At 56.1% G+C, this 14,049-nt stretch overlaps 5 protein-coding genes across 5 annotated transcripts; 4 read left to right on the top strand and 1 right to left on the bottom strand.

The window, feature by feature from the left end:
• Nucleotides 1-1,090: 1,090 nt before the first annotated feature.
• B0H18DRAFT_1118161 (uncharacterized protein) lies at nt 1,091-1,559 on the top strand (the record flags this gene model as incomplete). Its single annotated transcript, XM_048033738.1, has 2 exons — nt 1,091-1,195; nt 1,251-1,559. The coding sequence occupies 2 exons, from the start codon at nt 1,091-1,093 to the stop codon at nt 1,557-1,559; spliced, it is 414 nt and encodes a 137-aa protein (XP_047894576.1).
• A 475-nt stretch (nt 1,560-2,034) lies between these two features.
• B0H18DRAFT_1118162 (uncharacterized protein) lies at nt 2,035-2,397 on the bottom strand (the record flags this gene model as incomplete). The annotated part of the gene is made up of 3 exons (XM_048033739.1): nt 2,035-2,119; nt 2,176-2,287; nt 2,343-2,397. 3 exons carry the CDS (start codon nt 2,395-2,397, stop codon nt 2,035-2,037), a joined length of 252 nt encoding a protein of 83 aa, XP_047894577.1.
• Nucleotides 2,398-2,822: 425 nt separating this feature from the next.
• B0H18DRAFT_875116 (uncharacterized protein) lies at nt 2,823-4,032 on the top strand (the record flags this gene model as incomplete). The annotated part of the gene is made up of 2 exons (XM_048040398.1): nt 2,823-3,340; nt 3,393-4,032. The coding sequence occupies 2 exons, from the start codon at nt 2,823-2,825 to the stop codon at nt 4,030-4,032; spliced, it is 1,158 nt and encodes a 385-aa protein (XP_047894578.1).
• A 1,743-nt stretch (nt 4,033-5,775) lies between these two features.
• B0H18DRAFT_954130 (uncharacterized protein) lies at nt 5,776-7,155 on the top strand (the record flags this gene model as incomplete). The annotated part of the gene is made up of 5 exons (XM_048042246.1): nt 5,776-6,045; nt 6,185-6,265; nt 6,321-6,576; nt 6,626-6,909; nt 7,057-7,155. 5 exons carry the CDS (start codon nt 5,776-5,778, stop codon nt 7,153-7,155), a joined length of 990 nt encoding a protein of 329 aa, XP_047894579.1.
• Nucleotides 7,156-7,666: 511 nt separating this feature from the next.
• Nucleotides 7,667-13,678, top strand: B0H18DRAFT_1103892 (uncharacterized protein; the record flags this gene model as incomplete). The annotated part of the gene is made up of 25 exons (XM_048032595.1): nt 7,667-7,783; nt 7,941-7,957; nt 8,007-8,097; nt 8,140-8,208; nt 8,278-8,356; nt 8,522-8,705; nt 8,766-8,821; nt 9,117-9,354; nt 9,414-9,521; nt 9,567-9,657; nt 9,934-10,107; nt 10,130-10,233; nt 10,382-10,506; nt 10,557-10,845; nt 11,528-11,557; nt 11,617-11,670; nt 11,725-11,878; nt 11,987-12,001; nt 12,070-12,324; nt 12,417-12,536; nt 12,718-12,772; nt 12,828-12,962; nt 12,989-13,224; nt 13,271-13,501; nt 13,628-13,678. Coding segments are annotated over 25 exons (3,078 nt in total), but the record flags the coding sequence as incomplete, so codon positions are not given.
• Nucleotides 13,679-14,049: the final 371 nt, after the last annotated feature.

Below are 14,049 nucleotides of genomic sequence, written 5' to 3' on the forward strand. Positions count from 1 at the left end.
CCTCGACTGCATCGGCGCGCCTACGACCAACCGGAAGACCGACTGTAGGGCCAGGAGCAGAGTGCCGCATTTGTCCGGGTCGCGAACGCAAATAGCACCGCTCGCATCAGCTGTAAGGTTGCTGAAGGTGGTGGTGAGTTGTCGGTCGTCACAAGTGCGTTAGATCCCGTTCCATGGCGGTAAACGACGCAGCGTAGTGACGGTAGAAAAAAAAAGCGACTAGTCTTATGCAAGCTACGTATACGAGGTCCGAGCTATCTGCCTTGGGAACCCTCCTCCAGATCATCTCTCCGTCTGTTCTCTAATACTTACACTTTCGTGCCATATACAGAGCTCTTCGCTGTCTCTGTCTGTGCTTCCCGTCTTCGCTACCCCGGGCCCATCCATTCCGTTAGTCTGTCCCACGGCATTCAACGTCCAACGACCTTGCCGGATATCACCGATCAGCTGATCGTCGAGTAGCACGAATAAGTTAGTGTTTCGTTGCCTCAAATCAATGGCCCGCGTCGTTGCTCGTGGCTGTCGCCTTCTCTTCCGCATTTCCCATGCATGCCCTTGCCTTTGTTCGTGACAAGTCGCGGCTCGCAGTCATTGTCTGCTGTGGACAACGCGTCCATAGCGCGACTCAAGTAAGTGCGTTCATGGCTGACAATGCATGCCAAGTCTCGTCTACAATGCACAAAGCATGCTATATCCGTACTACTGTTGGTGTATTTAAGTAGGTCCTATGTTGGGCTTCCACCGTCGTCCCTTCACCGCTGCCTCACATGTCGCTCTCGAAGATTTGCAAGCCGCTACCTTCATACATGCGGACGGCCTTCTCCGCATTAGCTCCTGCCACCGTTGGGACGAGCATCCCTCGGTTCGTGTCTTGTCTTGCGTCTGTCTTAAGTACTGACGGACCGTTGCGCTTTCATAGAGGTGCCACAGTCATGTTCTGCGGCCCAGTCGTAGACTTCAGTATCACAACGGAGGCGGGACAAAGCCTCGATAATGATGTGCATATTGATGGCGACGCGCCCGGGCTGTTGATGTTTGGGCGGCTTCCATGTGGTCGTTGTGAGTCATTATCGTCTTCCGCTCTTCTGCTATGACCTACAAGAAGAACGCAGACGCCATCACGGTCGCTACGGGCGACTTCAACGAATCTATCCCCATGGTGCTGTCCGAGAAGACGAAAGTCGTGGCGTACGAGGTGCTATCTGAACCTTGACATACTTCTATATCAATGTGCTGATACTCGACCCCAGCCTAATCTGTGTCTACGATGGCTCGTCGCAGACGATAGATGGTTCGAAGTCAAGCTGACCAGCATCCCGGATTTTTGGAGGCTGAACAGATGCTTCGAATATAACAACGTGACCACAACTCATGAAGCCGCGTTGCTGGAAGGGGAGCTGGTCGACTTGTACAAGTTCTTACAGCAGAGCTTCAACCAGAAGCCGATACGCCCTGATCACCTCCGTGGTGTCCACCGTTCAGTCATAGTGTTCTACGTCATATTGGGTATCGGCGCAGTTACTGGGTGGTTTTGCTTGGCTCGATACCGTTCTGAGTAGTTACGGCATGAGTGCACGGTGTCTCAAGTCAGCAGTACACTGTATAGTATCGTCCAACAGGCCCTAGGCAGGCGCCCATCCTGTACTATAGATATTTGCGTCGATTTTCCTTAGGTCGAACGAAAGCGGAATGGTAAAATGCACAGTTACGCTAAAGCGTGGGATAATCGGAAGTCCTTGTGAAGCGAGAAAAGCTGACGTCGTGTGGGCGAAGATCGCCTCAAAGCGTTGGGCGGTGCCGGTGAACCTCTCGGCGGTGCGGCTTGTCGAATGTACACAAAGCGCAAACTACGACAGTACACGCTGCATATTATATGTGCCTGCTCTTCAGCACTCAGACTGAGTACTCAGGTCGTGTGCCCGGTATTAAATCTACCCTGGGGTTCAAACGTTCAGAGTGCAAGGGGCTGATCGTGCACCATACTCACAAATCCGAGCAGAGAGGGTGACCGCCGCATCCCGAACATCCGAGCCCTCACGTTTCGATCTCCTCCTTATCTATCTTGTCAACTGGTCCACCCGAGACGTGCACCTTGCGCTCACAGAGCTCCGCCTCAGCCCTGTTGTGTCGTGCCGTGTGAGGATGATGTGGAGGAGAGTCGGAGGAGGCACGTACCTTCGAGAGGGGGTGCCCCAGAAGAAGTTCGTGTTCGTGAAGCCGCAGATTGCGAAGGTGAGGTAGAACTTCCAGCCTGGACGATGCGTCGTCAGAACCGTGTAGTAGTAACCTTCGGGGCATCATCAGACCCACCTGGCTGTGGCGCCCTGGCTCAAGAGTCTTACACCAAGCGAAGCGTCGAATATCCTGGCTCACGGAGTTACGTGCGAAGTGTGGCATGAAGATGATTGTGTCGGTGCCCAGATAGAGACGCACACACCCTGCGCTGGAGCTCTAGCATGCAGCATCGAGCGAAAGTGTAGCAAAGAAGGACGCGCGCGAGTGATCAATCGATCAAGCTACAAAGCTTTAAGCTTTAAGTCGAGTGCGGAGGAGGTCTCAGGAGGAGGAGGAGGAGGTAGGAGTGAACACAGCGAATTACGTTTCCGACACGTGATATTTCCGACATGTCAGGCCCGGCTCCTCTGTGTCTCTCCGACTCTCTCGTCCTCGTTCTCATTGTCCTCATGGCCACTCATGCATGGGAGGCAGACACTGCTGCAGAACTGCACTCCGAACAGCCCTTGCTCATCTCGTCTCGGTGCCCAGTGGCGTCTGAACCTGAAGTCAAAATACGCGAAGAGGTCGTCGTCCCGGCTCGTGCGATGGCACAGCGGATGATTGTCTCCGGCGCTTCGTCTGCTGCTTATTACATCGGGGACGCTCTGCAAACCGCCTTTTGGCTGTTCAAGAAGCCGCTGGGTGTCCTTATTTTTGTTATGGGCCTGGCGGTCCTTTGTAACTACGTCGTTGGAAAGATCGGTGATATGCTTTCCCCCCTTTGCTTGGTTCCAGTCATTTCAACCACCATGTTCTGCGTTCATCGCACAACATTCTCACCCACCGTGAACAAAGTGCCACACTTGGCGGACCTCGACAAATTGATCGAGCTGCATGGCAACTTTGGGGGCCTCCTGGATACAAACGCGGACGCGGGCGCAATAGGTACGAAGCTCCTGCAGGCGGAGATTGCGACGCGCGACCTGGTCACGCTCGTGCGTGTCAGTGACCTGCGCAGTCGAGACATGCTCGCAGGAGCTCTGATGCAGTTTGTGGAGGATGCGAAGAGGACAGGAGAAGGATTACATAGTCTGAATGCAAAGGTCAACGGCGCAGTAGATCGGTAAGTCTGACTCTCGTACGTCGGAGAACACCTGGCTCACCGCACGATTTAGCATCACGGCCATGAACGATTACGCCATGAGCACAATATCTGCCGCGGCGGTCGATGGCAGTCCGTTGTCGTGGATCGCTACCATTTTTGCGTTTCACTCCGGCACTCCGGCCGTCATTGTCCAGTCATACAGAGATGTAATGGAAACACTGGCAGCGGAGACTGAGCGCGCGCTCCTGGAGGCATCTGTCAGCGCCGCAAACCTCGAGAGGCTCCAAGAACACCTTCTCACAATTCACGAAATCTGCATGAGGGAGGGGCTCTCCCTGAGTGCCGCGCGCGCAAAGCTGCTTTCCGAGCTATGGTCGATTCTCGGTGGAAACCGCGACGCGCTGCGCAAGGCCGAGGGACGACTTGCCCTCCTTGCGGAAGTCGACCAATATCGCAAACAGGCTCTCGACCATGTGGTCATGACGCGCGACGTGCTCAAGAAGGTGGCGGCGGACGTGGAGGAGCTGAGGGACCGCTCGGCCGCACCTCAGATTGTCGGTGAGCGCGTGCCGGTGGAGGTTTTGATCCGAAGCATTGGCCAAGGCATCGAGAGGCTGCAGGAAGGGCGTCAGCGAGCGAGCGGGGGACGGCATGTAATGAACAGATTATTGGCGGCGTCCAACAACGATTTCGGCGGCAAAAGGGTTTGAGTGCATAGAGTCAACAAACGTAAGTACGGCGATCTATGTTCTGGCATAACGTACAGCAGCAAAGCACTAGGGTCCTTACATATGCATACATGTGGTTTACATCGATTTTGTATCATAAGAATGTTGAACATCCTGTACACTGACTTAGGCGGTGGTCGATGGTCCGTTCATTCGAAGTACCGCGCGCTAGCGCAACGTTGCCTCCGACGGTCGTATACGAACACGCATGATTTGTTGTACCATTCTAAGCAGAACGAGGTACGTCAATGAGAATCTTGGGGTCATCGATTCTAACAATTCTTCACACCCTCCCACCCACTCATCCACGTCCCTCGCGCCGCCTGAGTCGCGTCGTTCTCAAGTCGCCCCGTGTCTGCCCGCCACCCTGCCCACCGTCCCCTCGCGCCACCTTCGCTTCTGGCCGTCGCCCACGTCGTCCTATCCTATCATCCACATCCCCCTGCCCGTCGTATCGTCCGCCCTATCCGTTCCTGCCCGTCGTCCCCGCCGGCTCGCACCACCCTGCCTCGATCACGCCTATGAACGGTCCCGTTGCGCCCTCTCGCCCGGCAAACCTTGTCGCCTCAGGCCTCAAGCTCAAGCTCAAGCTCAAGGCCTCATCGTCGATCATCCTGTCATCCACGTCACCATGTCCGCTGTCCCGCTGTCCGCGGCCTTCGCGTTGCCCTGCCCGTCGTCCCCGCCACTCTCGAGCCACCTTATCTTGTCGTCACCGCCAGCCCATGCCACCCTGTCGCTCCGCGCCATTCGGCCACAACTTTTCCTCACCGCCTGCGCCTCGCCGCTATGCACGTTCTCACGTCGCCGTCTCCGATCTGTACGCCGTCACAGCCTTCCTTTCCTTCGTTCCCCGTCCACCATCGTCGCTTCGACCGTCGCTTCGTCGCCGTCTCGAGCCTGCGACGCATCCCATCTTGCACGCACGAGCGCACGTACAGCCGCGCGAAAACCCGTCTGCATAACATGAGTGGCCGCCCCGCCATCCCGCCGCATCCATGGCCACACCACCTCGGTGGTCGGTCATGCCGGTGGACGCACTATGTGAGTGACCAGTGCGTCCTCCCTCCCTTCCTGCTACTATTGATCGAAACTGGCCCTCGTCGCCGGCATTCACGCCGTCAGGCGTACGCCGCCCCGAGTCTAGCACGCATTTCATCTCGCGCGAACACGTCCTGATACTGACTGATATCGCGGCACTATTCCCCTACGATGGTCTCGCCAAACACTTCCATCACCTCTCGACCACCATCCGCGAGCCAAGTCGCCGCCTCAAGCATGTCACCGCACGCACCCATACTGTATGTCGCGTCGAGAACCGGCAGATTCCCAATGGAGGCTTGGGATCACGGGCGCGCGCGTAGTGACGTCGGATTAGGACGGAAATAGACCGTCCGTCTTGCGTCCGTCCATTCTCCTACCTGCGCGCACCGTGGTGACAAATGCCACCCGCCGACGCAAGTGGAGGTGCTCCCTTCTTGCTCCAAAGAAACCACCGTCTCCCTACCGTGCACCCTGTCCTTCCCCGCCGTCGTCCCTTCTAAGTAATACCTCCTCTCACCCCTCACATCCCTACCATCGTGCTCTTGCTTCCTGATGGTGCACCCCCCTTGCGTCCCTCTCCCTCGTCCCGCCCGCCTTCTTTCCGTGCGTCTGCCATCGCGACACCCCTCCTCCCCCCTTGTCGCTCGTGATTACCATCACGTTCGCCACCCCGTAGCCCTAATGTCGCTGCCGTTGTGCACTGTGCTCCTGCATTCGCATCGGCCCTGCTTATGCGTGCTGCCGTCACCCAGCAGACAGTGCCGTGGGTCCACTAACGGCGTTCGTGAAGGAGCTTGGCTGGGCGGATTACAGGAAGACGCGACACGCCGCGGATGTCATGCAGAGTTTCTGTTCTCGAGCTGGCGCCAGGCGATTGGCGTCATCGTCAAGCTGGACGACAGCGGGCATCGCGCATACCTCAAAGGTGCGAGCGAGATCTCTGCGCGGAAGGTACGGGGTATACAGGCATTATACAGGTTGAGGAGTACAGGTTGAGAAGGGCAGCGAGTCGACTGGCGTCGACACGAGGGAGATGGACGACCTGGCAAGGGATAACGTGTCGCGGACGATCTTCGTCTATGCGAATTAGAAGCTGAGAGCGACTGCGCTGCCCTATCGTGACTTCGAGTCCTGGCCACCTGCACGTGCGCCGTATGCTGCGAAGGACGAGGTAAGTGCACTACGCCTGGTTTCGTCCTATGTAGCTCGCACGTTCTCACCCTTAGGCCGAGTACGAAGACATGGCACAAGATCTGACTCTCGAAGACCTTCTCAGAGAGGGTGTACGGGATGCTGTCGCGGACTGTTTTCAGGCTGGCGTCCCTGTCAAGATCAGTGCACGGGCGACAACGTCCTTACGGCGCGTTCATTCGCGCTGTAGTGTGGCATGTTCACCGAAGGCGGCCGGCGATAGGACAGTCATTAGAACGTCTTCGAGGGCATCACACGGAACTACCACTTACATGGGGATCATGCTGATCGGTCAGTCTACTCTCTGGGCTCGATGTCTTGTTGACTGTCTCGTTACCAGAGATCGGTGTGCAAATTCTCCTCGTGTTCGTCGGCGGTACCGCAATTAGCGTTACGCGAATCGGCGGCGCTGAGTGGGGTGACAGTCTGGCTCTAGGTCTCGTCTCCATACCTCTGGGCGTCCCTACTCGTTACGTTCACAGCGAGCCAGTTGAACGGCTTTTGAAGGCACTGCATATAATGTCAAACCCTATCATTCTCCCGACGACCCATACGGCTGGCGACTGGAACACCGCGATCGAATCCGTGAGGGATAACCTGCGCACGTTCGCGGCGGTCGTGTGCGTGCGTGGTCCCATGTGGATAGGAGCCGTAAGGCTCGCCCGCTCCCTGAGGCTGAACTTGGTTTGTGCGCTATCTTGGGTATACATGTTGGCAATACTCACCACGGTTTTAGGCTTTTTATCATGGCCATGGTTCTGACGTTGATAGCGACATCTGTCGGACAGGGCACCGTTGAGCCCGAACGGGCTTGCCGACCCCGCTCAGTTTGACCTCTTGAAGTCCTTCGTTGTGCTGTGGGAGGGATGAATCCAAGTACATCCTGGCACGAAGCCAGACGATCCCACCCGTCAGCGATGGGTAAATGAATCTAGTCCATGCTAATTGCGTCGCCTCACAATCACGAGTCGCTCATGTGCACGATACTGTACCGATGCTGAACCGTCGTGACATAACGCTACCCTACACTCCTCTATTAGTCCTCTCTTGTCGATGCATGCATCGTTGTATGATAATGACCGCAAGTGGTACTGTACTGATGCATGTCCTCAGTTAATGTACAATATTGCCGTTCCGTACCATTGTGAATGCTGATTTTAGTGATTGTCTCATCTCCTTTCCGAAGTCTCATGCTCCATTTCCTGACCAAATACCAGTGCTCACTTGCTCGCGCTGCCCTCATGTGACGTTGACGGCATTATGAGTACTTAGGTCAGGCGTCGACACTCCGGCCCGGGCGCAATGGCGCGCCAACCATCCAGTCGTAGACACCTTGTAAATCATTTGCCTAGTACGTCCATTTGCCAAATCATCGCCATCTATGTCGTCGGAACTACCAACCGTGTACTTGGTCGCGCTCAACCTCCAGCCAGCTGCTCCCGCCAACCCCAACAATGTAGACGACCTTGGAGTTTCCCCCGTCGGCCCGCCGGGCAAGGTCAGTCTACAACTCTACGCTTTTCATAGCTGTGGGCTTTCTTGACTCAGACAGCACGGAATTCATATGTGTAGTTGCAGTCACCTAGTACGCCGCACCCTTGCAATAAATGTGGGTTGCACACTGGGCGCGCTTGCGCTGGAAGGTCAATGTGCAGGAACACTGGGGACTCAAGTACGTCAAGGCGATTGTATATCGGTAGTAGTGATCTGTGCTGATCCAGCATTGAGGTAGATTGCCTGAAAGGCAAAGAAGAACGTCTCGATCCCAAGGCAGTGGGCTCCAATAACCCTGCCACTGGGTTCTCGCCACAGGTCCGTCTTTCATACATGATATATACATACGATGTGACACAGGCGACGATTCAGGTGGATAATGATGTTGTCCCTGAGTTAATTGACAATAACGTGCCCGATCATACTGTCGTGAGTGTTAGAATGTTCGTCTGCCAGTGCTCATGTGTGTTGATGGGAGTGACTCTATTCCATGACTAGATGGCTTTATCCTTGGTGCAGGGTCCCCAGGAACCTCGGAACCTTGACACTTTCCTGATTTCAGGGTACAGCATGCCTCGTAATTGATCTTTGTGTAGCTTCAAGGAGGAGGAGGAGGGACTGTTCACGAATGCATCCGAGTCTGTGCTCGAGTGCTTATCGTGACCGAACTGAACGGTCCAGTACTCAGTTCTCACTGTCGGTAACTGTCTGCCACCGCCATAAACTGTCTCTGAGCCGGTAGTACTATATGTGCAAGCTGCATCCGTCAGGACTCTTCGGCCTCGACCATTTACTCACCTCGAGAGGTTCGAAAAGCACAAGGCCAAGAGCAGTGAGAAGGAGAATACCAACGGAAAAGATGGCCCCGGCAACCACTGGCATAAAGGGAAGAAGAAGCAAGTCGACAGATTGAGCGTTCGTGACGGGTGAGTTTGCTCCACCTCTAGCTGACTACATGCACCGTAATGAGACTGATTGTTTTGCAGTCGCCGTCGTGGCCATCTGAATGGGGGTCTGTCAGGGCGTTCACGAGGTCGAACTGGTGAGCCACGAGCAATGAACACCGCTGCTCATACGCGTCCCATTCGAGTGAGTAGTTCTCCTGGATATTCCTGATCAGGCTGACAGCTTCGTTGTGACCAGGACAGAAACCCTCGTAGACGTTGAACGGTATAGACGGCTTTCTTGGTATGCCGACCTCTGCCACGGTCTCTCCATTGAACTCACCCATCGTCGAAGGGACGTGGACCAAAAGGCGGCACTCGACCTCTTCCTTGACTATGCCTTCCTCCACGTCGCACTCTGAGCTACCGAAAGTGACTGCTAACTGCTCTGAGCATGTCGGCGGCGAGCACTCGCGCTCGAAGTCGGGGCAGGAGCATGGCAATATGTTCTCGTGACAGCAGTCCCAGCAGGCGACACGATTCCGGCTGCTCGACTACCTGATCAAGCCGGTGTAGTGCAAGTATCCGTGGCTCATCGACCAGTTGAGGGCGAAGCATGCAAGGACCCGCGAAGCGTGCAAGGATCCAGAGTGCCGTCGATCCGAGTACACGCCCATCTCGTGCGCCGGCGGTAAGGAACCAGGCTCCGGGCTCTCATACATGATGGAGGGGATGTCGTGGAACGGGCAGGAGAAGCAATGCGGCTAGTGGCGAGCCTTGTGAATTGTGCGAGCGAGACGCAGGCCCGGCTGGGGCGATCATCGCTGATCACTTCTCGGATGGTCTTCATATCCTACGGTGGGTTCGTCGAAGGACTGCCATGCATCTTCTCCGACAATTCAGACGCAAGACCTCCCAGAGCTTCTGGCTGCCGTTGGCGCTGTTAGGCTCGCAGGACGTGGTCCATCATCCCTCTGCGCTGCATGGGTTTAAAGTATTTTGGAGCTTTCCTCCATGTGGGCGGGTACCTCATTCTTGTGAAGGTTCCGAGTAACGGGAAAGTATGAGCCAAGGTACTGGTTCTGGCAGTCTCTCTTTCCGATACAAGCAGCAAGCTCAGATGGCCTCCTTTGCCGCGTTGAGTCGGCGCTCAGCTCAGCGCTCATCCACTACATCTGTCAAGCTTAAGGCATTCTTCTCGCCCATGATGCATGAGGCTTGAAGCTTGAAGCTCGATCCTTGTACGCGTATCCCTCGACCCTCTGCACAGGTACGCCAGCAAGTCGACCATGTACTGCACGACGTTGATTCCGAGCAATGTCTGGCTGCACGATCTCGCGCGAGCTTGAAACGTGAGGACCTGTTCAAGAGCCCACTCGCCACGATGTTGCGCTCGAACGGGCTTGAGTATCTCCGGTGCCCTGGGTCTGGCTGCCAAGCGGAGGTACGACATGGCATCGGAAGAGGGTTTCCCTAGACGGCGGCAAAGAGCATGGCCTGGATATCGAGAGCAAGTCGGACTCAGCACCCTTCCTGGTCAGGCGAAGTTACCAGCGTCGCCGCAGAAATGGTTCAAAACCCTCTTTTATCGCTTGTGCCCGCAGTACCTTCCTCCCTGACAAAGACTGATGTAGACACAAAGTCCTGTTGGGCTTTTGGATGCCCCGCCGTTTCCGCCTTCGCAGTGCTCGTCTACACGACTTTCCTTACTTGCACAGCCCTGTCGACATGGTCGATCCCATCCCCGGCGATATAACACAAGATGCGACTCTCAGACATCCTGACAACCTCTTCCGAAGAATGGCTGCCGAAAAGAACGCACTCGAGTTTTATGGTCAACAACGTCAAGTACTTCTTCCAGTCGCGGCCTGCCCCGCCCTGTTTCACTTCTAGTCACCAATCCAAAACCCCGCCTCCGGCGCTACCGCCGAAGCAACTTGAGGTGGAGCCTCAAACGCCGATACCGTGTAGCCTCACACGCTGGTGGAAGAAAAGTTCTCTTCATCGTCGAGTGCAATGCTCTCCACCAGCTCATCCGCGGTTCAACGGTGTCGGGGCTCGTTTTTGAGATCTCTGCCCTCAATATCGACTACACAACCGTGATATTAATGTTGTCCGGTGACTCGAACTCGGAGCGTCCGCCGATAACTTCAACTCTCGGAGACCCTCAATTGGATGCGCGGTGTGTCTCGCGCACGGCAGGGGAAGAGGACAAGGGCTCCTGACAGCGAGGGACTCAATCCTCGGAGGACTCGGGGACCCCACTTTCGACGCTGATCGTCTGCTGTGTTACCTGGCACTGGCAGGCCGCAGTCAGAAATTTGCGTCGTGCATAGACAACGAGAAATATGAGGCATGTTAGGTACGCATGCCGGGCGTGTTGGTGGGTCGACTTGCGTTGAGGAAGGTTCATGCGGACGGCGGCGGCGAGTTGGGCACCGTATCCACGCTTGAGCTCCTCGCCACCAACCACATTCGCCTTGGTCGAGGTTGTAAGGGTCGAGGCCTTACAACCTCTGAGCCTTTAGTTCTCCTCTTCTATCTCGTTTGTCTTTTACTGACTCATCTTTCGATTCATTGTACTCGAAGTGGCGTCGGAGTGCCACTGCCACTGCAATTCCCTTCGATTGTACTCTGACCTTTGTACCCTGACTGGTACGGCTTACATCATGCTGCATGGACTCGGAGTGGCTCACATCTAGAGCAATATATATAGTGCGCAGTTCGAGGGCCCGAGTTTCGCTACAAGAGTGACTCGCCCATTCACCGCTACCATCCGAACAACGCATCCCATGTTCGCTGACGCCCCCCGCCGCACGCCGCCGCACGCCGCAGAACGCATATTCCTCCTGCCTTCGTTACAGACCCGCATATCCGTCGAAAGCTTTAGCACGGTGCGTATACAGCTGTTTCATGATTTTTCTCAATTTCTCCTCATTCAATATCTTACAAGGGCCTGCGGAACGCGGCCACAGTCCCACACCGACACTCAGCAACCCAATTTACGGTGCGTATACAGTCCCACACCGACACTCAACAGTCTGGCACGGTGTGTATACAGCTGGTTCCTAGTTTCTCGTTTTTCCCTCATTGATATTCTATATGCCTCAGGGGCCTACGGAAGATGGTCGCAGTCACATACCGACACGGAACTGAACCGTCGCCCGACCGGCTACTGCGCATTGTGCTCACGCACTGACAGAGTGGCTCCAACGGTACGTTATTGTTGTTGGTTCCCTTTATTGTCACTGAGGGCGAAGCCCTATGTAGACATTGCATGCGAAGGTCTGGTCTATGTACTCGTCGCGTCCGTTGTCGCGTAGCATCGCCGTCCAACGGTACGTGACATCGGCTCACTGGCAGCTGCTGCGCCGCCGATATTTACGTTGGCATATTAGATGAATAGCCGATCGCGGCGCACTTCACCCTCGCAGAAACCGTCGTTAGCAAAGCCTGCCGGCGTGGGGCCTCCGCCGACAAGTTCCCGCTACTCATCTACGTCGCGTCGTACTCGTCTGTCGCGTCGCACTCATCCAGGTCACGCCACCTGCACAATCCAGGTCACGCCACCTGCGCAATCCAGGTCACGCCACCTGCACAAAAGCATGTTAGCTGGATAGATCAAACGAACGACGATCGCCGTCCGCGTACGCGGCGTATGGTACGCTCTCCGCCGGAAATAAGGACTTGCAAAGCCTGCCGGCGCGGGGTCACCGTCGACATTCCCTGCTACCCATCTACGTCGTGTCGTAGTCGTCTACGTCGCCTCGGCCACCGGTCAACGAGGTGCCCCCCTCGTGTGCAGTTTATGCCAGTGAGCTTGCCGTTATCTGCGGTGGCATGCACGGTGCCCATCTCCGGAGTATACAGAATGTATACTCCGGAGATGGGCACCGTGCATGCCGCAGCACATACTGCGTCATTCACTGCCAGAAGTGCCGAGTATAGCCTTCGCGCACCTCGCCTCGCTCGTCGCCGTCGTTGGTGCACCACTCTTCTCTCTGCTTTGGCCACCCTCGATCTTTTCTGAGCCTCCTGTTGTTTGCTTCTACAGGATGTCACACCATCTCTGCTAGTGAAGGATGATACGGACACGCAACTCAACGTAAGTGAGCTGGCTGTAGACCATTTTGATATTGACGGTGAAACCTGCTTTTACGCTAGGCATCTGTGCTTCCGATCCTGTACGGATTTTCGCAGCGTTGTTCGTCGGCGTCAGCGGGTGGACTGGCCGGCCGGCCTTGACTAACGAATGCGCGTTTTTCCGCCGGGAGTGCCTAGCGGTGGGTAATGGCGGGCGTACGTAGAAGGTCACTCGTTCTCAGGCGGATTCGTCGTGACCACTCGGGGTCACCAAATCCGGCATGTGCCACCGCCCTCTTCGCGGGCGGTCACGACCTTGTCGCGCTCTGCTCTGCTCTGCTCCACCCGCGGTCACAACGACTTTGGCGGGCGCATCCACCAACTCGCAGCGTGCGGGCACACGCTGGACACGCAGTCAGATAGAGTAATGTCGATTATATCAACTATATTTCGCGCCACATCGTGTGTCTTTGGCAAAGTAAGCACGTTGAGTCAAGTTGTCAACTGTGGGTAATGCAGCTTAGTACATCCTCCTGCATGGTGTGCTCGCCTCGCGCTCTCTCTCCCGCGTCTCTGCTCACTCGGCGCTACGGGCACTAGGACGCGATATTGAGAGCCAGCGCCGCCCATCTCAGCATCCCTCTTCTTCCTCATTACACCATCCCTCCGAGTCCAGCGTCCAGATACGACCTGCACCTCCCTTTCCTGTGACGGGATTCGCGTCGGATACGGAGCAAGCCGCCGACTCGAAAACGGTAAGTCGCAACCTTGATTCGCGTAGTTCATCCGTAGTGCTCACGAGTCCTCGTATTGTAGCCGCGTCCCGACTGAGGTGCGGGATTGCTTATGGCTGACACGCTTACTCCTTGACCCGGCTGGAGCGTTGCTCGCCTCCGTCACGACCTGTGCAGCGGTCACAGGCATGGACTAAGGTGAGTCGATGGAGTTCGCCGTCATGGTCTCAAAGTCAGTCACCGCAGGAACCTCAACTTCACGTCGAGCTCAACAGGACTACCTACGTTTGACAGACGTGCACAGGGCAGAGCGTACCCAACAAGCCCTGCGCAGCGCCGTCGGTGTTCCGGCCAGTAGACGATGCCGCTGGCTACCAGAGCAGCCGGTCGTCGTATTGAATTCAGTGCGCGACGAAGCGGTTCCTTGTCTGGCAGCCGACGACCTCCGGGAGCGCGTCAGTGGACCGAGCGGGCGCCGTTGGTTTCGCGCCGCACTTCATCTCCGCGAGATGCGCGTCGGTCTGTACGGCAGCCCACTGGCAGGGCATCCCATTGCCGTCCTTGGAAAT

The sequence above is a fragment of the Fomitopsis serialis genome, assembly GCF_022376445.1.
Source record: "Fomitopsis serialis strain Sig1Antser10 chromosome Unknown B0H18scaffold_25, whole genome shotgun sequence".
Lineage (NCBI taxonomy): Eukaryota > Fungi > Basidiomycota > Agaricomycetes > Polyporales > Fomitopsidaceae > Fomitopsis > Fomitopsis serialis.